Below are 24,803 nucleotides of genomic sequence, written 5' to 3' on the forward strand. Positions count from 1 at the left end.
AGAGATATAGATGGCTGAGACTGTCCTTAATGTGATTATGGCTGGCCTTTGGGTTGTTTTCATGTAATTAATCACTGCGGTGATGAAATCCTATTTTGAGCTCCGAGGCATTTAAAGGACTTCACATCAGCAGATAGCCTTCGGTAAATGTTGCATTCTTCTTGGTATTATACAATCTATAGTTTTAAGAGCTTCTCTTTCCATTTCATTTTCAGCAGGGAGGGAGTATTCCTCCCTACCTTTTTGTCTCTGAAGGTATTTTCAGCCAGACAACAGAAGTGAGGTTGAAAGTTCAGATGTCAAACAAATTTGTGGGACAGCTGGAAACAACTCAGATAAAAAGATCTGGAAATGTCACAATCAATTAGTTTCCGCTCTCTTCTCGGTGATTTACTCTTTGACATATTATGTAAAAATATTACACAGGCCGGGAAAACGTTTGAAATGTTTGATGAATGATCCTCTAAGCCTGTTTTTTTGTTTTTTTTCCCCTCTTCCTTCTCCTAGAAAATCCTCACCATGATCCCCACGGAGGAGGAGAAGCAGCGGATCCAGGAGGCTCAGCTGGTCAACCCCGACATTCCCTTGGGCAGCGCTGAGCAGTTCCTCCTCACCCTCTCCTCCATCACGGAGTTGTCTGCTCGCCTGCAGCTGTGGGCATTCAAGATGGACTATGAGCTTATTGAGAAGGTCAGACACATTCCTGTTCACTCTAATCACATGCAGACATGTCCCACTTTGGGCAGTTGCATACCTTTCTTTTCTTAATTTACCATGGACACAGTATTGTGAATTAAATAAATAGTTTTACATTCTGGGAAAGACACTCATTTTGTTTCCGTCATGATTTAGAGAAGAAGACTGAAACCACTTTCATGTCTAAAGGGTAAATGTATAGCCGGTAGCTGATTAGCTTAGCATAAAGACTGCAAACAAGGGGGAAACAGCCAGAAGCGAGCTTCCTGTTTGTCCTGCTTCTATTCTTTGTGCTAAGCTACGCTGACCGGCTGCTGTTTCGACACGAAGAGTGGGGTACAAAGGTCCGGTGACTCCATACCCCCACTTTTATTTTAAAACTTGTGGTCTTCAGCCCCAACTGAGGCTTTCACATTCTGGAGATACAAGTTGTTTTCCTGTGTGCAGTAGTATTTCCCAAAACCTGTGATCATCATCATTATCAGGAGAGAGGGAAGCATAATTCAGCAGCAGAAATGTGAACAGGCAAGGATGTGCTTCTTGACTGCATTTTCCTGCACTTGTAGGAGGTGGCAGAGCCTCTGCAGGACCTGAAGGAGGGAATGGACCAGTTAGAGAAAAACAAGACACTCAGATACATCTTGACCACATTGCTGGCCATCGGCAACTTCCTCAATGGCTCTAATGTGAGTAACCCTCAGGACACAGATGCCTTAAAGGTTTCTCTTTTTTTTCACTTTGTCTCCTTCTGCACCTTTCACTCTTCCTCCGGGGCTCCTCTTCCCCCAACTGCCCCGACAACATATTAATTTGGCAAGGGTAACAGTGGACTCTGTGTGTGTAAAAGAATGTGCTGCCTGAATGCAGCAGACTCTGACTTCGCTGAACCTGGCTCTGTCTGTCAAAGAGGAAAAAGGGAGGGAGGTTGTGCGATTCCTGAAAGTTTGTGTTTGTCTGGCCGCTTGCGTGTGAACTTGCATCTGTGGCTCTGTTTTTTTTTTTTTTTTTTTTGGGGGGGGGGGCGCATTATCACGGGTTTTCTGTGTTTCCGTGTCCTTGTGTTCGCCTCTGTGTGTGTGTGTGCATCTGTGCGTACAAGTGTACGTACGAGCCAAACTTGCAAAAGGGAAACATAAGTCATCAACATCAAAACAAGTAGTTCCCGTAAATAATGGCTGCATTTATATTTTGCAGTAAGCCATTTAAACCTGGCAGAAGAACAAGGGAGATCCTGTTAGGATTATGTCTTTCATGATATGTTCTGGCCTTTTTTTTAAGCTTTCCTGTGGTGAGCAGAATAATCTGTCGGGCCTGAAGTAGATTTTGGTTTCTGATAATCGCAGTGTAATGAATCTACATATCTACTCGGTGCACTCCATTGAGCCCCTTTCTTCCGACCGTGCCAAAAAGGAAATTCACTGCAATTTGTTTGCCGAGTCGGGGCTCTTGATTTTTAATTTTAGACAGTTGTTTCCGTCCCACGCTCTGAGTGTGCTCCTGTGTTTGCGTGTATTTCCAGGCTAAAGGCTTTGAGCTGAGTTATTTGGAGAAAGTCCCGGAGGTGAAAGACACGGTTCATAAGCAGTCTCTGCTGCACCACGCCTGCTCCATCGTGGTCGAGAAGTTTCCAGACAGTACCGACCTCTACTCTGAGATAGGAGCTATCACCCGCTTGACAAAGGTTAGCCCTGTTTACTTTTTACAAACTCCTCCACAGTTTGTTTTTAGTAACAGTAAATGAAAATGCCATTCAATGAAAAGAGTCCGCAACACTCTTTGGTGAGTTCTGTTGTGATATTTTTGTCAGGTGGACTTCGACCAGCTTCAGGACAATCTGACCCAGATGGAGCGACGGTGCAAAGCATCATGGGATCACCTCAAGGTCATTGCGAAACACGAGATGAAGCCAGCATTGAAGCAAAAAATGTCCGACTTCCTCAAAGACTGCGCAGAGAGGATTATTATTCTCAAGATTGTGCATCGGAGAATTATCAACAGGTATGTTCAGATGTACAATTTTGCCAAATGTTACTATATCTTGTCACTTGTATTAGAAGTGCGTCAGTGGAATTTACATCCATCATTAGTGTTCAGTCACGATGAAGCGTGTTCAAACTTTTGTTTCTACCAGAGGATATCTGTACAGTGATGTGATGTTTCTCTACACATCTGCAGGTTTCACGCCTTCCTGTTGTTCCTGGGCCATCCGATCTACACGGTCCGCGAGGTCAGCATACATCGCTTCAGCAAGATCCTGAGCGAATTTGCCCTGGAGTATCGCACAACGAGGGAGCGCGTGCTGCAACAGAAACAGAAGAGGGCCAACCACCGAGAGAGGAACAAGACCAGGGGGAAAATGATAACAGATGTAAGTGGTCCTCCGCAGTCACATAGACACTTTCTTCATTTCCTAATCCTCGTCTTTGTTTGGTTTGACTTTCTCAATTCTCTGAAACGATGCGAACGATCCCTCGACACTGGTTATACCCTTAATCTGGGGAAAGCACCAAAGGTGGCCCGTTCCTGACAGACATGGGTTGCATCTGTCATGACATCAGCATAGTTCCTCGGTATTCATGTATAGGTTACTGTAACAACAATCAGTGAGTTGTTTTCAGTGTGTCTCATTCTGTAGCTGCAGCAGGCCAAGAAAGGCCAGAGCAAACACCTCCCTGCATGATTAAAATCCCTTGAACCCCGGAGAGGCGGCCGCTCGGAGCAGGCTCCACATCAAGCCCGAGCAGAGGCCCCTCTCTCTTCAAAGGGACCCTAATTCAATCACTGTGTGAAAATTCAAACCTTTGGACGTCCCTGAAGGAGGAATAACAGGGGCCGCACCTCAGCCGCACTCCTACAAAGATATTCAGTCGAAAGCACTCTTCTTTTTCCACAACTCGTATGTACTGTATCTGCAGTGTTTATTTTATGTTCATAACATCTGTTATTTTCATGATCAAATGAATAATTTGACATTTTGTTAAATCCCCTTATTCGCTTTCTTGCTGAGAGTTAAATGAGAAGATTGGTACCACGTTAGCTTAGCATAAAGTCTTGCAATAAAGTTACAATACAAATCAAGTGCTATGTGCAACACGGCAATGACGTTTTTTTGATTTGTTTTGATTTGATTTGTTTATTTTTTTTCTGTAGAGTGAGGATGACGATGATGGTGAGGTAGGGGGTTCGTTTCGTATGCAAACAATGCATGCGTGAACTCTGCTGTGACTAACATGGAACCGGGACGTGCTGTCGAACAATACCTCCTGAATTTATGAAGATTAACAGAGGATGAATCATTAGTGAGACGGACAGGCTCTCTGTCTGTGTGTGTGTGTGTGTGTGTGTGTGTGTGTGTGTGTGTGTGTGTGTGTGTGTGTGTGTGTGTGTGTGTGTGCGCGCGTGCGTGACCTCGCATGAATGAGAGAAAAGGTTGGCCGCATGGTGTTGGCTGGACTGTTGAGCGAATCTCACGTGGAGTCACAGATACTTCCTGGTCGAGAATAATGGACCACCGAAGTCTTGACTCTTTGAAGTGACTACCCGTTTGTATTTTTAGCTGGAAAGTGCCGTGTCACTCGTAAAGACTAACCCGTGTGACGGCTTTGATACCCGAAGCCAAAGAGCACCAGCGCATGGATCCGACCACACCCTGCGTATAAAGTCTCATCGACTGTAATCCTGTGACTGTGTTTACCCCGCAGAGTGGTAAATTCGGCGGAGCCCCGTCAGACGCACAGGAGAGCCAGCCTCAGGGTATCCAGTATGCCGAAGATGCAGCGGAACACGAGAACATGAAGGCCGTACTGAAGAGCAGCCCGCAGGGCGGAGAGAGCGGGACGTCCGCGGTGCCGGGCCTTCGTACACGCACCAGAGCCGGCAGCACCAGAGGTCCGTCCCCGCAAACATCTCGTACCGTTACAAGCCCCTGCATAGCTGCCCATATCAATATCACCGTCTCTCCAGTATACCCCGATTTTTGCATTCCTTCCTCTTCTACTTGAAACCTTCGAGCTAAATTTGGACCGTTTAGCACCAACAGCTATTAGACGGATTGCTATGAAATCTTGTGGAGACATTTGTTGTCCCCGAAGGATGAATAACAGCGACCGCGGTAATCCTCGGATCTGTCTTCAGTTTCAGCACCTGTGTTTATGACTCACCATTAAGCTATTGGTATTAGCTCGCAGAGCTACCGGCGTGGCTGTAAACTTGTTTTTTTTCCTCAAACGTATCCTACAACACAATGCCTGTCGTTTTCTTCTCCACCCCCCCTCCCCCGCTACTTCAGGGCGCGTCGCCCCCTGGTGTTCTGCCAGTGACGACCCGGTGAACTGCACGGACGACACAGCCGATGAGATCATGGAGAGGATTGTTAGGTCAGCCACTCAGGGGCCCGGCCAGCGGACGCAACCTCGAGAGAGGAGGCGATCCCGAGCCAACCGCAAATCTTGTGAGTGATGTCAACTATTGGGATCGTGGTGCGATACATTATCGTGCAGGTGCAAAGTGCCGTTAAGCTGCATGCGCAAAATTCTAAAGCTCCCTCTCCGCTGCTGGTACCGGTTCCACTCCAGTTCGACACCTAAAGGTGACGTGAAAACACTGCAGACCACTGAGGGGACGATCACACACACACACACACACACACACACACACACACACACAGCTGCCATTGTCTACAGCTGCCACAATGTTTTTTTTAATTCACTACACGATTAATGACAACCCGAAAAAGGAGGTGCAGCTGTTGCCCTGTTTGGTTGCCGATAAAAAAATTTTTTAAAAAAAGGATCCAGCGCATGCGTCGTGTTAAAGATGACGTCATGGTGTTTTGGTTTTTTTTACATGGTGTCGCTATGGTAACGGTGATGCGTCAAGGGGTACTGTCTGCACTGGAAAATGAAATCTGGAAGAGCACCTTGTGCAGAAGCGAGTAGAGTCGGGTGGACGACAGCCGGTACCGTCAGGGGGAAAAGGGACTTAACATGATGAGCTTTTATTGACCAGCGTTCTCTCTCCACCTCCCCCCTTTATTCTCCCTCGCTGCAGTGAGAAGGACACTGAAGAACGGTTTGACAACAGAGGAGGCAAACGCTCTTGGCTTGTCCAGTGGTTCAGAGATGCAGGTGTGATCTGGACATGAAGACGTCTGGAAGCCCTTTCACTGCCCCACCTCCCCAATGCCGACACACCCAACCTGGCAACCCACTACACCCTGGCTTGGCACCAAACCCCCCCACCCCCACCCCACCCCCTTTTCTCCCCCCACACACCCCTCCAGCTTTGATGAGTTGATCTCATCTCTTTGCATTTGGTTTACATGGGCTTGAAACAGGTTCTTCCTGAAGAGAGAGGATATAAGGCTCAACAAGATTTTTTTTGATGAAACAGAGCACTGCATTCAAACCACTAAGCTTCGCTATTGCTGGATAAACATCAATGATCTGCACTCACAAGGCTTCATCACAATCATCCTTTGAACGTGACAGTGTTTTGTTTTTTTTGAAAGCCGAGGGCATCGAGACGGTCGGCGGTGCGTGTGCTTCAATTTCCGTGGCACCGACCGGATCCAGAAGGTTAGAAGTGTGGTACCGACACTGAAGTGCTTGGGTTTGGTGTCGGCGACAAATTGAACTGAAAGACATTTCATCTATTGAATAGATGGCTTCGTGCAGAGGGTTCTTTCTCTTCTATACTACTGTGGTAGTTTTGTGTTTCATTTTGCTCAAGAAGGTGCTCAAATTAGGAACAATTGCACTGGACGTAAAAGTTGGGTATCAATGGAATGTGAGATCCTCGACACTGATGAACCACTCTTGACATCTGCATCTGAAAATTATACTCACCAGTCAACCAGCAAGTCAACAGTAGCACAGTTTTTAACGTCTATAATCAAAGTCCACAGATTCAAAGCAGATGTGCATTAGAGAAATAGTGCAAATATTTTTTAAAGGCTATTTGGAGACCGAGCGTTCGGTTGCCGTGGGTACTAGTTTCACACAAACGCTCATCACGCAAACATTTTAAACACACGCTGCATCCCGTGATCCGTTGTCACTGATGGACTGAAGGTTTGGAGACACTCTGAGGCAGGCAGTCCCGCTCCAGCAACCGTCATAGAGGTGTATTTTGTAGAAACTATGAGCTGCACATTTCAGAGTGCCTTTCAGAGACAGATATTTATTAAGACGTTTTCAGGGACATATAATCACGAAAATGTTACTACAGATGCGCGGTCTGTGCGGAGGCACGAGGATAAACATTGCAGTGTAGATCATTCATGAGCTGTGATTTATTTTTAACCAGTGTTTTTAAAACTTGTCTTGGCAGAATTTCTTTTTTTTTGTTGTTGTTTGCTGTCTTGGATCAAATAGTTTGTTATGAAGATAGCTTTAAAGTATTTATGACAACTTAGGGACTGGTTATGCACATTAGCTGTATCCTGTTGCCTTACTGTAAAATTGTGGGCACGCATAGTTCCACTCCAGTCGTGATTTAGGAGGTAAATATAGACCAGGTCAAATTCATTTGTAGTTCAACAGGCATCACTGGAGACCTCAGTTTCTCATTTACAGGACATACAGAATGGGGTTAATGGGATTTTTCTTCATTCACCAACTATGAATGTGAACATCAGGCGATACATAATATTAAATACTGGCAATACTGATGCACATAAAATCTCCATAATTTACATATTTTAAAACATGCAAGTCTGTGCCGAGGTGAATAAGAAGGAGCCTGCGGTTTTAACTTTTTGATTATATTGGTCTGTTTTTGAACTATTAATGTGCTCATTAATTAATTTGGAATGACCTTGACCGCGTTTATAATGCGCATAACTCGTTCGGTTTTCACACGGCTTGAAACTTGCAAACTAAATCTATCCACTTGCTAAAATTTCACTGTGATGGAAACATAGCCATCGAGAGCAAAAATAATTTAGCGCATCATGAGAAAGCTATGTAAAAATTACACCAGCAGTACATTTTTTTTTTTGTGTTTTTGGTTTTATTTCGAATTTACTGGAAACTATTCAGCACCTTAGACTCGATGTGTAGCATGCCACTTAGTAGAACTGAAGTTACAGGAGGAGCAGCTCCGTGTGTTTCCAAGAACAAAACAAATGTTCAAAGCAATATGGGGGAATGCTGTAAAACAATGTACATGTCATGACAATGTTTTTATGTTCTGTTCTGTTTTCTGTTTTTTTTGGCTCCATGTGTAGAATAGTGTATTATAGACTAAAAGCAGTGTTATTCTAAATCTAATTTAAGAAAACCAAGCCATGCATGGTTTTAAAAGAAAAGTGTCACTTATGCCTGATACAAAGGGAGGTTCACTTTGGTCCTCAGGGTTGTGGGGTTTGCGTGTGTTACTAAACTTTCTCACTTCAGACTGTAAACGTGGAGAAATGCAATGATTTAATTTACCAGCTACTCCAGTGGCATCCCTTAGAAGCCTTTGATTTTCATTGCACTCCCATGTTTTTCCTTTATCTAATTTAACATTAGCCCATCACACATCGCTGCCTGTGCCATAACACCACTTTGGAACTTGGACACAAGTGCTTTACAAACCAAGGCTTCTATTGCGTCTACGCCCACAGCGAAAACTATGTAACAACTACAATAAAAAAAGGCTGATTAAAACTCCTTTTTGACTACTTTTTAAAAAAAAAAAAAAAAAATCATCTTTCAATTCTGCTGGGTCACCCAAAAGTGACCCTTTCTTCTTGGGAGAAAAATAATTATCAAATGTGATATTTTTAAACAAGGAAAAGCAGCCAAATAAAACTTAAGCCTCTTTATTTTTAGTCCACACAACCCATGCTTCAAGTCACTTTACGTTCAAGAGCATACAGAGGTCGATGACGAGCTCATCTGGTGGTTCCACATGGTCATCACACAGACCTCATTTGGTCTTGTTGAAAATTCCTATACGTCCACAGGTGTTATGGATCTAAATGTGATTATGGTTTGCTTTTAATATATTGCAGAGACATTACGATGAACAAGACAGCTACCTAAAAAAAAAAAAAAAAAAAAGGAAGGAAAGGTTGGAAATACAACTCGGCATCAAAAAAAGCACAAAAAAAAATTAAAAAAAAAAAATCAGCTGAAAGAGTCTCAGCAAATCCAGTGCAACCCAAGACACGTTCTGCTTAACACTAGCTGAAACTAAAAACAAGGGCACATGTCAAGAATTATATAATTTGTATTTCCTGATCATAATTCAAATTTATCAATGTACATTTTCCCTGAATATTTACTTTTGCACAGTACCTTAGAATTGTATAGATAAATTACAAAATAGAGTATTCCCTTTCCACCGGACACAATTTTCTTTGTAAAACCCCTGAATAACTGACAGGCTTATGCAGTTTACACTTTATATTGCTACATTTTAAACAAAGATTAACAGAAGAATTTGTTTTTGTTTTGCATATATTCTTAGGTTTGTGGTTTGGTGTGCGTCTGCACCGATAATGTCAAATTATCTCTGAAATAGCACCAAAAGGCAAACGGATGACCGTTTGTTTAAAGGTTAAGTTTTAGAAATAGCACATAGCAAGTGTGCAGTGCAGTCTAATCAATAACCACAAAGTGTTTATGATTTTTTTTTCTTTTTTTTTAAATGGCAAAGAAGTAAACAACACTAACCATATATACGAGACACGTAAAGCTGATCCTCAATCAACACAGACAAGTTGGGGCCGGACAGTTTCAACCTCTGACTTGTCTTCTATCTCACCCAGGGTCGCTGTTAACATCTGCAATGGATACAAGTCAACTCAGAGCTGTTGTTGGACACAGTTCCCGGTAACTGTTTGGTACAATAATGCACTTTTACATCTGGCGTGAATTGGAATTTATAAAAACACTACGTCCTTGCGTGATTCCGGTTGCCTTCCGTTAAAAAGGAAAAAAAAAAAAGGAAAAAAAACAGGCTTTAGGGATCCGTTCATTTGGAGAAACAACTGAATGTTTGAGGTGTCTAAAAAGTTGATATAAAAACGTATACCAATTTGAGCTCCTGTGAGGGAAATATGTAAATGTTTACATTTTTAAAAATATTTTCTTTAACCAGAGTTACTCATGAACTTATTTCAACAAATAGCACCAGCTTGTAGATGACGTTAAGCCTTGGGTTTGGTCTAAAGAGCAAATCTGTGCTGCACTGAAGAAGTGTAACGCAGACAGCAGTGAGACAAACTGACAAATCTTCAAAGAACTTAAAGTGCCACTCCAGTCCCACGCCCGCCTCCCCAGACTTCAGCTATCTAAACCACAGTACGAGTTTCCTATCTACGACAACTGATGGGGAGCTTCAAGCATTTCCATGAGGAAAGTGTCGATGGGCGTGTCGCCGATCAGCTTGAAGAAGAAGAGATGTTCCAAGCACTTCAAGCCAATGGATCGCAGTGCCGGCAGTCGAAGGAGGAGCTTAGCAAACCTGCAGGGAACAAAGAGGATGTCAGTTTGCATAATGAGATTAACGAAGCAACAAACGAGCCTAATGCCGAGCCCAATGCCGAGCCCGTCGTCGCCGGGGTCCTTTACCTTCCCTGCTGCTCTGGATATTTCTGTTTGCAGTAGGCTTCCAATGATGCATAGACCTTTTCTCGTAGGAGCTCCACCTCGCTGGTGTTGGAGAGCCCTTTCGCATCTGCAGGAGAAACACCGGAGGTTTTATGAAGAGATGAACACCGAACGATGCGTCCCGCCTCGTTAAAAAGAATTAAGTCTTCTGGATTTCTACCTGGGTTGAACAGGACGATGGCTCGGAGGCAGCCCAGCTCTGTTTTGTCCATTTGCATATCTCTCATTTTATTGACGAGCTCGGTAAGGACCCTGAATAATGACACGAGGTTTCAGAGTGTAAAACACAAAAGACAAACGAGAAATTGACAAGACTGACACCCATTAATATTAGGAAAAAATAAATAAATACCTGTCAAATATCGCGCCAACCTCTGCACTCTGCACACTCTCCCTGCATTAAATAAAAGCAGTTATGTTAGAGAAGTCGTTCCAGTTAGCTGCCATCTGCACTTGAATAAGCTTTATGCGGGTACCTATCAAATATGGCTCCAACTCCTGCACTGTTTGTGTTGTCACGCTGCAGCTCAGAGGCCAGAAGAACTCCGTCCTTCAGAGGAATGGAGCGATGGGAGAACGAGGCGATCAGCAGCTCATTCCAGCCTGAAACACGACGACACGCGCATTTATGTGACGACGGCAGTGAACAACACATTTTAGTGGTCATCAAGGAGAAATACACGCGCCACAAGAGCCATTTCAAACGGAAACTTGCCGCTACAAAAACGTCGTTTTTATTTCCGTCCCCACAAGCCCGATACGTCCGGCTGCGCTCCCACGGTCGTATCTACTGACGAGCTGAGCTGCCTACCCCGTTCCCTTCGAGACTCCCTCCCACGGGGTCCTGACCCAGCGTTGCCAATACAACACACTATTACAAACTACTCATTATTCTCACTTGCCCTTTTGGCCAAAAATCCCATTGCGACATCGCGCACACATAATAACTTGGCCCTAGCAACAGTAACCGCAACATGGTGGGTTTTTTTTTACACCTCTGCCACCACAGCTGCATGTTTTAAAGTATAATTTCACAAAAACTGTCGTTTGCGATGTATGATTTGTCTTACCGACTTATCTGATTAATGTTTGGATTGAAATACGAGTAATTTCTGATTTTCACAGATTCACAGTTAGTTTCTGTTGATGTCAGCCAAAGAACAAGCTTTATAGGCTGGTTTAAATCGGCTGAAAAACCAGTTTTAACAAACAGTATAAAATATATTTTTTTGTTCTAATTTTGAACACTGGTTCGTTTTACAGGTTATTTATTCAAATGTACAAATATATTTGATTAAACCACAGCGTCATTGTGCACGACAGTTACAACGTGTTGCTTTTTTCAGAAGCTTTACGATGCTCAAACAGTCACCGTGTGCCTCTGATAAACCCGTAAAGTGGTGCCGTTCGTGGCGATCTCGGCCTTCAAAAAAAAAAAGAAGCTCGCCGACGTTCTTCCTGTCGATTCTGAACACGCAGCGCAGCCGCTCCTTTTTACCTGCGCGCAGGAGGATGACCTGATCGTCAAGGGGCAGCTCGGAGAAATGAGGGATTCTCTTTGCCCACTCCACCAAGGCAAACAGCTGTTTGTCTGCAGTCTGGCAGATGTTGCTGACAGCGTCGTGGGGCTGAAACCAAGACACGACAGCGTCATTACTTCCCGATGACCGCTCAAAAAATAAACACTTCCAGTAATTCCAGGAGCTTCGTGTTTAAAAAAGGAAGTTATCTCAGAGAACAGCAGCGCAAACTCATTGCGCTGCTGTGATAACCGGGCGACCGGCAGTTGCTCCCGTGCACGTATTGAATTGCGTTGGCACTCACAGAGTTGCCTGCAGAGCCTCCATCGGAGTGAAGCTCGGTCTTCTGCTCCACGGCCGTCTCCGCCTCCAAGATCTTCTCCACGGGCATCTCGTCGTTCACTCCCACGCCGAACTCCATCTCTCCTTCCCGCTCTCGGTTCCTCTGACGCTCCTCTTGGACCGCTGCACCAGAAAAAACAAAAAACAAATACAATACGGAGGAATGAAAAGACCCGCAGGTAAAACAGAACAGAAACTGGTCCGTTTGAGTGATGTTACGCTAAATGCTCTGACTCTTTGCGGGGTTGCTGCTGCACTTGACAAAGTCATATTCAAATTCGGTGTTATCCTGACAAAAATGGTATCTCGTCAGCAACGGCAAAATGGACTTAACTGAAATGTGCAACTGACAAGTTATGGATGCACGGCAATGCCGACACGTCATTTGTATTAGTCGATGAAGGCTTCGAAATAAAATCTGGGCAGGAGATGAACATTTCTGGGGACAAAATGACACTTTCAATTATTCCTAAATGCTCAACGCTCCACTAAATGCTAGATGTCATCTCATCGGTGTGAAGGGTGCACAATGTCACCGCGAAAGACATTGCAGCAAAATGTCTCAAACGGACAGCAAAATTGGTATTTGCAACGACTGGTCATGTGAGGAAGGGCCACATCGCATCCCTGCAACGCTGCAAATTTAAGTTCTCGTATTAGGAACTGTCCTCCTCGTCACTTTGTGAAGAACAAAGAGAAGAAACGACAAAAGTCAGAAGCCTCTTCTCCAGTCCTTTGATAAAGCCAAACAATGAGACCACCGCATCACTTTTTGCTTGTTGGAGATGTTGCGGTCTGCTGATTCGTGGACGACACTGAGCCACGCTAAACAATGCCCAGTTGAGCTATTTTTTTTTTTTTTTTTTTGAATGTGACTTTACCTGATTTGCAAGCTACACAAAAATGCGCACAAAAATGGATGTGCATCTTTGTAAACATCCATTTTTGACTTCAACACTTTTCTACACTACTATATTTAAAAATAACAAAATTAACAGCCATTATGACAAACAAGTACAGTAACTGTAGCAAGTTGAAGTTACATGCATGATTTTGCTATTAAGGTATTGGCACCTCACATGCATTACCAAAATGTTTCACGTGAAACCGTACATTGTTCAAGACAGAATTACAATGCATCTAAGAATCGATTGTGTTTCCGCCCCTCCCTGTTGAAATTGCAGCATTTACTCCAGAGGGGTGGTGTCAGCACGAAGCACCACAGGGACAGCTGAGGAGCCGCAACACTCGCATATTAAGTTTGTTAAAACTTCACAGCAGTGACGGTTTCCTTTAGTCTACGGCAACTTAAAAAGAAGAGGGATCTCAGGGAGGTGTAATCCACAAATTCTGACGTTCTCTTTGAAATTATGACATTGGGACCAAATTTAGATCGGACACTGACAACTGCAGCCATAAAAATTGGCCGTGCAAAGAGACTTTCTAACCAGCGACCTAAACTGGAGCTGCTTGATCTAGTAAAGAGGCATCGCCGCTCATACGACGCCTTCTGTTTACTGGATGCTTTGAAGATGCTCTGAACTGAGCTGGTGGCTTCCACTAAAATGCGATCATGATATTCTTTGCTGCTTTAACGCCTGTTCACTCCACCAGATTTTACACACATTCATCACAAAAAAACAAAAACAAACAGCTTGCAGACGAAGCAGTCAATCATCACGAGGCAGTGCACCTTGGCGGTCCTCACTCTGCATCAGTCCTGAGTGCATTTTCACACGTAAATGTCTTCAACATTGCACCTCTAAAACAAGAGGCTAATTGTCTAGGTAACATTAAAATACAGTATCTTCAAGATTTCAATGTCATACCCATCCATCCCTCATCTTTTCCATCTTCTTCTATCCACTTTACATGTTTGATCACTATTGAAAGATGGAGAAAGGGTAGAATTGGAGAAAATGAAGGGAAGAGATGGAGAGGGGTTAGTTATATAAACCAGCCCCGATACACCCGTCTCTGTCCTTTGCTTGTTTAATCTAGCATCTACTCTCACCTATACCAGAAATAGTATGCTAATCCATTATTACCTTAACTATTTATTTGGGCTTCCTCGGCATAATTAATTAGTTTCACAAACCTAATTTAATGCCAATGTTTAGATACGTATTAAAATACACATTTAACTCTTGGTTATATGTCACCTTGCAGGAAATGCATGTAAAACAACATGTTTCTAAACCTTTAATAGCCAACAGGCTCTGGATATGAACATAACATTCACAGATGATGCTTGTCTTTGCATACCTTCCCTCTTCATACCCATGGCCAGGCACTTCTGGTAGCGGCAGTACTGGCAGCGATTGCGCTGGCGTTTGTCGACCAGGCATTCTTTGTTGTCCCTGCAGGTGTAGCTCAGGTCTTTGCGCACAGTTCGTTTAAAGAAACCTTTGCAGCCCTCGCAGCTGTACACTCCGTAGTGTTTGCCTGGAAATTACACAAATAAATACAAAATGATGTATTACGAGGCCAAGGGGATGCTCAAACACAACAGCAAAGTAAATGCACCGCCTCGACAGACATTTTGTACTTTTAATTGCAATAACAAGGAGACCCATTATGTGAGAACGTGTCGTGTACACAAGCAAGAGATGCTGGCAGGGCGGGATTACCCACACTGACATTGGCGCGACATTAGCTAGTATGCTACGCTTCTGGTCCTTCTGTATTTTGGACATTCACTCACCAGAAGAGCGGTCTCCACAGATGACGCACAGTCGCTTCTGAGACAACATTATTCCGGGGCTGTGAGCTGGCATGGGCCTCAGGCCAAATGGAGGTTTGATATCTTCTGAACTGCTGATTGAATGCATCCCTGAAATGGGTGCTGAGGAAGAGATCTGAATACACAGTGGGACCAAATAGAACAATTAAAACACCATCATGCTATTGGTTAACTGCATGCAAAGACCACACCGATTTGTTTAGTAGTGAGACTAACTATTGACCATTGTTTTTGCATACATTATGAAATCGTGCTTGACCCTCCTATTGACCATTTACTGCACGATAAGTGTCGTAAGACAAAACTGCGGCGCACCCAAAATTAGCTGTGCACCTTCTGTCAAATGTAAACAAACACCGAGCAATAATTAAAAAAAAAAAAAAAAAAAACGATAATTAAGTGCACCCTGACACCAATACCAACTCTCTTATGGCAAATCAATTACCTGACTGTTGCTGATGGGTCCAAATCCCAGAGAGGGCGACACCCCGGGGGAGTTAAGTGAGGGACTGATGACTGAAAACGGGGAACCCAAGATGTTGGTGGGGCTGTTGGAGGCTGAGCTGTTGGGCTGCTGTGAGGACATGACTTGTAAGCTACCCGCAGAAGAGAATGATGTCCCGTGTGAAGGATCTGAGGGCGACATTAAAAAATAAAGAAGAAAAAAAAAAAAGGCACGATTAGCCATGACAACTTTGCTTGAAACTAACACACTTCTTTGAAGTAGTTAGATTTAACAGTCCAGCAACTAATTAGTTGTCATTTTTCAAACCAACATTATCTGATGGAAGCTTAAGGAAATGCTGCTTTCCTGTATTTATGATCAAGAACAGTGTAATATCTTTAAGGTTGAACAACAAGACGTGAAAACTGAAAGAAAGCGTGGCAGGATTTTGTTTTTTTCACTATTTACTAGTATTTAAAAAAAATAAATAACAACAATTAAACACAAATATAATAGTTGTACCCCTGTAATCACAGTCCACCGTGATAGTTAAGGAAAGCCAGGGGTTTGAATAAAGTCGAAACAACCAACGTGACGCATATTAATTAGACAAGAAGTTATTTGATGGACGATTAACGCACAATAATTCATCACATGTTGCTGAATAAAATAAAACGCCTCGCCCCAATCAAACTCGACAAACTAACAGAAAACGGAACATTTTAATTGAACGCTTTCGTTTAAAACCGCGCACATAAAGACACATTTAACATTTACATCAGCCAGTGTTTGGTGGCGTCAGCTAGCCCCTATCGGCATCGCAACAACACTTCACGTTTGCTAAATGTTTGCTAAAGATCCGCGTTAACTTCAGATGAATTACACGCGGGAAACATACAATTGATGTCCTACGTTTATTTTTTTTTTATTTGTATTTGTTTTGTTGTTTAATCGATAGCTCGTTAGCTGTGAACCCGTGAAGCCTCGACAGACCCCCGGGGGCTCGGCGACATTAGCTCACGGGGTTAGCTTCAGTTACAACACGCCTTCCTGTTTCTGTCGCATTTCACACTCCGGGCCCGCGACGTTTGGAAACGTACCCAGTTTGACATCTAAAAAAAAAACGCGAAGCTTGCGGACTCGACAGCCATAATCGAGACCCGCTTGAAATAAATCCGCCCCTCACGCGGCGCACTGTTTTCTAGCTGGCTTACGATTAGCTGCTTTAGCTTCACGTCACGGCTAGCCCCGGCTAAACGCTAGCTCGACCAGGGGGTCGATAGCCCGAGAGGAAGCAGCTGTTCGCCGAATAACTCGCGACGGTCGGGGTTGGGGCTTTTTTTTTTTTTTTTTTTTTTTTTCCTCCAAGGTTGCGAGTACGTACCAGACACACCTTCGACGCATTGTTGAAAACCACCTCGCCTGTATCCGCTGTAACGTGGACGAGCCTCTCTCTCTCTCTCTCTCTCTCTCTCTCTGTCTCTGTCTCTCTCTCTCTCTCTCTCTCTCTCTTCCCCCCCCCCCAAAAAAAAATAAAATAAATAAATGACTGCAGGCCGACACTCGGGCTCAGTTTTCCTCAGCTTGACGCTGTTGTTGTTTACAGGCCACGGTGGCTCGGTGCCACTATCTTTGTACAGCCAAAATGTCTCACGGGACCACCCATCACCGCGCTGTCACGTGACACCCCGGCGCGGCGCAGGTTCAGCCTGATTTATTATTTAATCCCGCGGAACTCGGGTGAGTGTTTCGTACCTGCGCGGAAATATTTAAATATTTGCATAAATCTCACCTGCCTGTTTAAATTACCTTTCCCTTTCCCGCCGTATGTTTATTCTGAAACGTAAAAGTAAAATGACCTTTCAAAAAAAAAATTAAGTTTGCGCAAAAATCAATGGGTACTGCGCGGCTGTACGTGGGGTGGCAATTGTGGAAAGTTGACACCCGTGGATTTCCATGTATCCTGACAAAAGTTTCACACCAGGACAATGCGTTTGTTTTAGGTATTATGTGTCAGTGGTGAACTAGAATTTAAATAAACTGAAGTAAATACATTTTAGAAAAATGTTTTGTCTTTTGGGTGGTCCAATTATGGCACTGTAGGCTATATCTAATCTGAGCATTGTTTTGGACAGCCCACCTACAAGAGGAGCTGCAGTGTTTTGTTTTGTCTTTGACAGGAGGGGTTTAAACAGTATTGCACAATTTGTTCTTGCTGCAGTGATTTAGTTCAGTAATATTTTCCACAATCCAAAATGTTCTGCTTTTAAAGTTCATCTTTACACTCTGTTTTTCTCTAGGCTGCAGAATGACTCACACTTTTTTAAGAGTTGTAAATGAGTTGTGGTAATATTTTTTTAAGCCTTTTGATGAAATGTCCTTCTCAGTACTTAAAGCACAGTTTCTAAAAAAAAAAAAAAGAAACTGTGTGGAAACTCCAGTTCATTTTCCAAGTATTTTGTGAAATGTATTGTTTTAAAGTCGTTAACCCTCGTTCATCGACAGCTTTTGTCTTGTTTCACTCAGCAAGACAAGGCACACTCGTCTTCATTCTTGACCAACCTCGTCACGATGTCAAAGACTGTAATTTTCATTGCAACCTGTTGACAACTCAATCATAATTTTTTTTTTATCATTTCATCTGAACAAACCAGAAAATCACAAACATATAGTAGGTACAAGCCAGAAAGAAACCTGAAGAACAGCTTTGCCTAGTTGTCTAGTAGTTCCCGAGGAGGTGGTACTTAAGAAGCCAAGTGACATTCTTACTACAAAAACTGTGCTGCTCAAAGCTGCTGGCACCTTATGAGCGGTAACCAGTCATAGCAGAGCATTATAATAAAAAGTGACATATATGTTGCATTTGTTTTGCGTTTAGATTTGCAATTTGCCATCACAATGACTGAAAACAGACTCATTGCAATGAAAAGGACATTAATTCTAATCTCAGGTATGTACTTCATGCTTTTTCAGTACTGTATATTGTTTTCCTAATATCACATTCGTGAATATTTATGTATAATACTATGAATGCATATATTTCCGTGAACACCAACATTTTTGAAATATATAATAACAGAATAATAAATTATAGAGGATTGTTTTGGTTGTTAGTATTCAAATTGTTGTGACTAAATATGCTGCCTTTCATTTCACAGCATTTGGCTTCTTCGCACTGGGATCTCCAGACTTTCACCTTATTAATCTTTCAAGGACCTACACAGAAGCAAAAAGCTTCTGCAGAGAGGTGTATACTGATTTAGCCACAGTTCACAATTCAGCAGACATGAATAATCTGATCAATTTAGTTCCAGCTACTGTTTCCCGAGCCTGGATAGGACTGGAGGTTGAAGATGTGTGGTTGTGGCATTGGTCTTGGTCTGATCAAACCACAGACTTTTTTAGCTGGAAGGCAGGAGAACCACAAAGTGAGAATCAAGATGCATGTGCGGCAATGAATCAACACGGCGAATGGTTTGAAAGTGACTGTGGAATTAAAAGAAGCTTTGTTTGTCATGGTAAGTAAAAGGACAACAAGGCAATAAAGGTTTTTTAGATCGCAAATGTTTAAATGCAGTAAATCACTAAGTTGTTTAAAATGTTTAACCTTTGGCCTTCCAGGCAACGCTGATACCAGTGGTCAAATCTTTGTTGCTATGACCAAGTCATGGAGGGACGCTCAGAGCCATTGCAGGGACTTATCATCTGATCTAGTTAGCATACACTCAGCGGAGGAGGATACGGCAGTACAAAATGTGTCTGAAGCACAAAATGTGTGGATTGGTCTCTTCAAAGACCCCTGGAAGTGGTCGGATGGGAGTAACTCATCATTCCGTTTCTGGAAACCCTCCCAACCCAACTACTACGAGAGTCAGGATTGTGTTGCTGCTGTATTTAGAGACGGAAGAGGGCAGTGGAATGACCTGAAATGCACAACAGAACGCACATTTATTTGTTGTGGGGGTAAGTTGGTGGTTTTTTTTTTTACTTACAGTTTGTACATGTTTCTTATGTCTGCTAGTTGTATTTTAATAAGAGCTACATCTATCTTTGTCATCCTCTAGGTGTCTGTTCATTTAATGCTTTCTCTCAACAGCAAGGAAACCTATTCCAACAACCCCCAATCAAATAATCACACAAGAAACCGTTACAGCAGATCAGCCGACGAATCTGAAAACTCCCAACTCCAAACAATTTGTCTCAAGAGGTCGTAGCAACATTTAATTTCACTGTGGCTGCTACTACCCAGCAACCGAACATTACTAATGTCACCACCACAGCAGAAACTACCGCCAGTGGACTGACAACATCAAATACCACAGATTTTGTGTCACATAACTCAAGCAGTGAGCTCAACAATGCAACTACAGAAATGTCAACTGTGACAACAACACAGCTACCTGCGACTACGGTGAATGTAACCACGGGTGGTGTCTTCAGCCCTTCAGCCCAAAACACTACACAATCCGCAACCATCAGCAGTTAAAGTCTGCATTCAGGTATGTTTAAGATATCATGGGTCGATGTGTTAATTTAGCATACAAATTATGTAATTTAATACTTTTTCTCTCTCTGTTGTCTTCCTGAAGAAAATCTGATGCTAATCCAGGGGAACATGACATGGATTGAAGCTGTGAGTTACTGCAGGGAGCACCACATTGACCTTGTCCACATTACCAGCAAAGACATTCAGGATGAGGTGGCTGAAAAGGTAAAGAACGCCACGTCCCCCCATGTTTGGCTGGGTCTCCGCTTTAACTTTTGGTTCTGGACCGAGTCGACCTTAGGATGTTACCAGAACTGGGCACCAGGACAAGGATCAGAACGGGAGTATGAGTGTGGTGTTAGTGGCGCCATTGAAGCCACTGGGAGGCAGCAGTGGGTAGGTTTGCCTGAGATGGAAAAATTGAACTTCATCTGTTATGCATGTGCCGGATGAACGTGGAGGGCCAGTGAGACTTTAAGTGGCAAAGATGCGGAAGTTTTCATCAGGCTGTGTGAAAACAATAACACATTTGTGTGGGTCCTGTGTATTTGCATTTGATTCAACATTTAGAGATATGTTTTTTTTACAATTAGAACATCAAGCCAGTGAACTTTGATGATTCTAAACAGAGATATTAGAGATGTTTTAACGCTAACCTATGACGTCCTCCTCTTACCTTTGTTGAAATACAGCTGCCTTCTCTATTATTGAGACTGAATTTCATTAGATATGAACACATTATGTGGCATGTGGGTGTGCAGTCACAGTCATGGGCAGCAAGAATAATGTGAGAAAATTGATCTGCTCTGTGCTTTTCACTCGGGGGTTACCATTTGCATGTTGACCCCTTTGGGTGGGGCCCCAAGATTGTCTTTTTTAGACCACCGTGGCCAGTATGGCCCCGACCCAGACTGACCTGACCTTCACTGGCAGCCACATGGAAAGTACAGCTCACAGACACTCACCTTCCTGTCTGCACCCTTGAGTTGCACAGAGAATCTTTAAACCATGGGAACAGGACATGATAACGCATTTTCAGTGTTGAAAACTGTACTCATGCTATCAGACAAGTTGTGATTATTGTAATTTCATGAGTGTTTGTTTGTTAACTGTTCTTTTCTTTACACTTTTCACAACACAATAAAAACTTCCTTTAAAACTCCACATACTTGATTAAATAGTGATTAATTGTCATTTTGCACATGTTATAGTTATGCGCTTTGATGTGAAAAGATATCATGTAAAAAATGATGTAAAAAAAGGGGCAAAAAAATTAAATGATGATACCAGCTGGATACTAAGATGAGTACTTAAATCACAAACTGATGATACAACTATATATGTCCGCATTCATATAATAAAGCTCTCAATATTGTTCTACAACTTTAATATTACTCAGTTTAAACAGTAAAGTAGTTATCTACTAAGCAGTTTAATTAGTATATGAGTGTGTTTGCATTCGTGTGTTTAAATAACTCCATATAGTCAGGGAATAGCTGAACTCACAGCTTGTAATTCACCGCTGCATTTTAATAACAGCTTTTGCATCCACAATGAGGGTCTTGTCACTTGTCAATTACTATGGACCATTACACGAGGGTGTCGTAGCTTAGTTTCTCCCTGAATGGGCATTGGTCAGCGAGCCTCCTATCAGTTCAATGTTAATGTCCTATTGGGTTCAGTCAGTCGGTTTCGTGGACTACCCCCTCCCCTCCTTTTCTCACCCTCATCTCCTCTTGTGTGCTGTCCAGCTGGCTCTGACCTCTGACCCCTTCACCCTCACTCCTGACCCTGACGACATTCCCACGCCACACCCTTTTGTGCACTTCTCTCCACGCTAACCCAGTGGTCACTCCCTCTGAATTTTTTGAGATTATAGTGCGACATAATTCATTTCCACTGGGATCAGTGTAATGCAACCTAATTTAGCCTAATCCTCAATTCAAGTATTAGATGCTACAAAACTCAAACTTTTTTAAAATTAATTATTTAAAGGTTTGTGAAGAAATCACAAATACAGAATAAAAGTTTATGCTTTCATGGGTGGTTTAATGTTTAGTTTATCATAAATCATTTCACTCTACAACTAAAGATGAAGTTTAATGAATTTAAAAAGTTGAATGCACTAAACTATAAGCAATGCAATCTGAGCAAGGCAATACGATATTCAACTAAAATCAATCGCTAACTGTCATCAGCGAACACATATTTCTGAAGTTCAAACTTTAAAAGTAAAAACTTTTTAACCCCACTTCTCTCTACCTGCCATGCACACTTCAGTCTGTCCTCTCTCTCCTTTTCTTTTCTGAGTCTGCACCCCTCCATGGATCCCTCCCTTCTGTCACTTTCACAGTTAATTGTAGAAAAGGAGATTTTCTCCATTGATGCCCAGTCTCTTAGGTAACCCCACTCCTGCATGAAATGAGATGGATAGAGGGGAAGAGATAGGCAGGGGGACATGGACAGGCAAACTGAACAAGCAGCAGATGAGGATGGATGCAGAGCAGAGTGGACATCACAATATTTGGAAAAGTTAGAAAAAGAGTAAGAGTTTAATATTTCAATGCACGAGGACATATGATTAATAGCTGCTTCTCTGGGACTATTATTAGTGTAATATTGATGGTGCAGAATGTAAGTATTGAAATAGTTTATTTTTCACTTGTTTGCACACATGAATTGACTAATCTGCTGTAGTGTATTGATAAAAATAGATTAGTACATCACCAATATTGATGTTTTTCAAACATAAATACTAGATGATGTATGATCTTTTTAAGAAGTAACTAATGTTGGGGTAAATTGTAATTAATTCTTTAGCCTGCGAAACAGCAGCAAATATTGGAAAGGAAGCTTTAAAAATCCCCATATATTTTAGGATACATAATTCTGCATTTATTTAAATTAATCTCCTGCGATATTTTTTTTTTATTCATCCATCCGTTGCAGGATTTAATGCCGGCGCTAAAAGATGCGATTGCTGTTTCATTCCAAGTTTGACGGAGAGTCTGGTGTTGATTGTCCAAACGCAATTCTTGTGTTACTTCCTTATATCCAGGAGTTGTGGATGGACATCATGCCCCCAACTCTCGTTTGCTCCCGATCACTGCAGATATACAGCGATCAACACGGGAATTAACTGAACATTGTGAACTAAAAATCAAAGAAGTTTGACATTGCAGGGCCCACACTGGATTTCAAACTATTGGAATTTGTAATGACAGAATAGGGACATCAAAAAGAGTGACAAGTGTCAGGTGCTTTGAATTTAATCTTGAAATAGGTTTCTCAATTCAGTTAAATTTTCTTATTTACAAGTGAGCTTCCAGAAGCAGGACTTTGGCATTTTCATTGTGTGTTGGCCCAGAAGTTGCAGCAATTAACTAACATTTTGAAGTTATCTGTAAAAATGTGTAATGTTGCATAGTGCAATGTAAAGTGTTTGAAGAAACAAATCAACCATTTAAAAACATGAACATGTGGACAAGTTGTTTCGTGGATAACTAAATGTGAAAAGGTTAATTTTGTATCTCTCACTGGGAGAACAAAGGTATTCATGGATGAGGAGATGATTTAACACAGGACCTCTTAGCTTGTGGTTGGTTATGTAATATGAAGGCTGATACAGATGTGTCTTCTCCAAAGATGGGCCAAAGATGTGTCTTTATAAAGGCTGACATGTCTAATTTTATACTGTAACGGCTTAACTTGATTGCAAGTTAACATCAGTCATTTGATGTTATTGCTATTCAATAAGCTTGTGGAAAAACTTTTTTTTTTTTTACAAATTACACTTTTGTTCTGAGGACACTTACCCAGTCAATGATTAAGGGGGGGAAAAATGCAATTCATTTTCCACACACTTTTAGAGAAGATCCCAGCAAAGTAAAACACTAAGGACTATTTTCAGAAACTCTGTGGATCAATACCTTAATCTGGAGTTGGGATAACTTTTGGGGGTGTCAATAAATCTTTACTTGGATGTTTGTGAACTATGTATAAGTGAGTCAAATATTACATTAATGGGGGTTGGACTTGACAGACAAAGGTGTAAACGTCTGATACTTTCACTTTCAGTGTTAGTATATTTCAAATGTAAAAAAAAATATATGGTAATTGCCTACAGCATGTTCAATGTTGAGTATCATGATGCTTAACTTGGAAGATAGACAGGCATTTGTTTTACTGACTTCACTTCCTTTTTCATGAAGCTGTATGTAAAAAAAAATTGACTTGTCAAAAAAAAGACATTGTTTTTGTCATTAACCATTAAAGCCAGACTGATTTATTAGTTGGTATCGGTGCACATTCTTCCTGATATGTTTCTTTACAGAACAAAGCTGAAGCGGAGTTCACTGTTTCAATGCATTGATTTGACTTTGGAAGTATATTGTTAAACAGTCAAATAGCCTCTCTTTATTGCATCTCTTTTATTTTGATAAACACAATTCAGCTGATATAGCGATATCAGAATTTTATCTACCTCCTAATCTTGGCATTGGCCCCAAAAATCCAGTATCTGTCAGGCTCTGTTAACAATCCAGTTCCTTTCTGCCAGGTCTAAAAAAATACTTTCGCACCTTTGTAAATTTGATTCAGCCCACAATCAGTTCACTGCTGATGCAGATAAGGATCTAATAAGTAAGCTACCAATAAATAGTATTACGCTTTTGTTATGTGTTAAATACTAAACCCTCCGCAGCATCCACAAACCCTCTAGCATCATCATTAATCTCTCCTACCCTTCCCATACCCACTTTTTGCCCCATGCAGTCTGGTGAAAGCTACAGGAGCATCCACACAAGAGCCACCAGGCCACTAAAGAGCTCTTCCCCCTAGAAAGTTAACCTTCTAAACTTACTGTAAACACGATTTGACTACCCCTCCATCCACCCTCTCACTCACACACACAGACCCCAATCTCTCCCACATTGCAGATATATGCACTTTATGGACTTTAACTATTACT

At 42.2% G+C, this 24,803-nt stretch overlaps 3 protein-coding genes across 13 annotated transcripts in view; 2 read left to right on the plus strand and 1 right to left on the minus strand.

Annotated features, from left to right (window-relative positions):
- fhod3b (formin homology 2 domain containing 3b) overlaps positions 1 to 8,753 on the plus strand; it is an 88,375-nt gene extending 79,622 nt beyond the window's left edge. For 3 of the 4 annotated variants that reach the window (XM_069696191.1, XM_069696193.1, XM_069696196.1), the window contains 9 exons: positions 508 to 690; positions 1,263 to 1,382; positions 2,216 to 2,377; positions 2,504 to 2,694; positions 2,872 to 3,064; positions 3,847 to 3,870; positions 4,398 to 4,584; positions 4,985 to 5,146; positions 5,746 to 8,753. In XM_069696191.1, coding sequence (XP_069552292.1) covers positions 508 to 690; positions 1,263 to 1,382; positions 2,216 to 2,377; positions 2,504 to 2,694; positions 2,872 to 3,064; positions 3,847 to 3,870; positions 4,398 to 4,584; positions 4,985 to 5,146; positions 5,746 to 5,828 — 1,305 coding nt within the window. In that variant the 3' untranslated portion in view covers positions 5,829 to 8,753. The remainder of the gene's footprint in view (positions 1 to 507; positions 691 to 1,262; positions 1,383 to 2,215; positions 2,378 to 2,503; positions 2,695 to 2,871; positions 3,065 to 3,846; positions 3,871 to 4,397; positions 4,585 to 4,984; positions 5,147 to 5,745) is intronic. The other variant, XM_069696192.1, reaches the window with a different exon arrangement.
- rxrbb (retinoid x receptor, beta b) lies at positions 8,488 to 16,837 on the minus strand. Of its 7 annotated transcripts, XR_011310823.1 has the most exons (13): positions 16,733 to 16,837; positions 15,349 to 15,536; positions 14,865 to 15,018; positions 14,426 to 14,605; positions 13,990 to 14,043; positions 12,123 to 12,283; positions 11,797 to 11,926; positions 10,775 to 10,901; positions 10,651 to 10,692; positions 10,459 to 10,550; positions 10,260 to 10,365; positions 9,360 to 10,152; positions 8,488 to 8,722 (listed from the first exon to the last, which is right to left on the minus strand). XR_011310823.1 is itself a non-coding variant. In XM_069696197.1 (12 exons), exons 2-12 carry the CDS (start codon positions 15,487 to 15,489, stop codon positions 10,005 to 10,007), a joined length of 1,335 nt encoding a protein of 444 aa, XP_069552298.1. In that variant the 5' UTR covers positions 15,490 to 15,536; positions 16,733 to 16,837; the 3' UTR covers positions 8,488 to 10,004. The 7 variants fall into 7 exon arrangements, 6 of the variants coding, with proteins under 6 accessions (XP_069552298.1, XP_069552301.1, XP_069552300.1 ...); XM_069696197.1 differs by having other exon boundaries at positions 8,488 to 10,152; XM_069696200.1 differs by having other exon boundaries at positions 8,488 to 10,152; positions 16,742 to 16,821.
- A 41-nt stretch (positions 16,838 to 16,878) lies between these two features.
- On the plus strand, positions 16,879 to 19,841 carry LOC138619594 (CD209 antigen-like protein A). Of its 2 annotated transcripts, none has more exons than XM_069696205.1 (5): positions 16,879 to 17,088; positions 18,227 to 18,298; positions 18,507 to 18,866; positions 18,970 to 19,311; positions 19,445 to 19,841. In XM_069696205.1, exons 2-5 carry the CDS (start codon positions 18,247 to 18,249, stop codon positions 19,570 to 19,572), a joined length of 882 nt encoding a protein of 293 aa, XP_069552306.1. In that variant the 5' UTR covers positions 16,879 to 17,088; positions 18,227 to 18,246; the 3' UTR covers positions 19,573 to 19,841. The 2 variants fall into 2 exon arrangements, with proteins under 2 accessions (XP_069552306.1, XP_069552307.1); XM_069696206.1 differs by having other exon boundaries at positions 19,413 to 19,559.
- The last annotated feature ends 4,962 nt before the right edge of the window (positions 19,842 to 24,803 follow it).

This window comes from Brachyistius frenatus, unplaced genomic scaffold, assembly GCF_029030835.1.
Source record: "Brachyistius frenatus isolate BFR_SWC_R1_liver_20210118 unplaced genomic scaffold, ASM2903083v1 Contig_20, whole genome shotgun sequence".
NCBI classification, from domain to species: domain Eukaryota; kingdom Metazoa; phylum Chordata; class Actinopteri; family Embiotocidae; genus Brachyistius; species Brachyistius frenatus.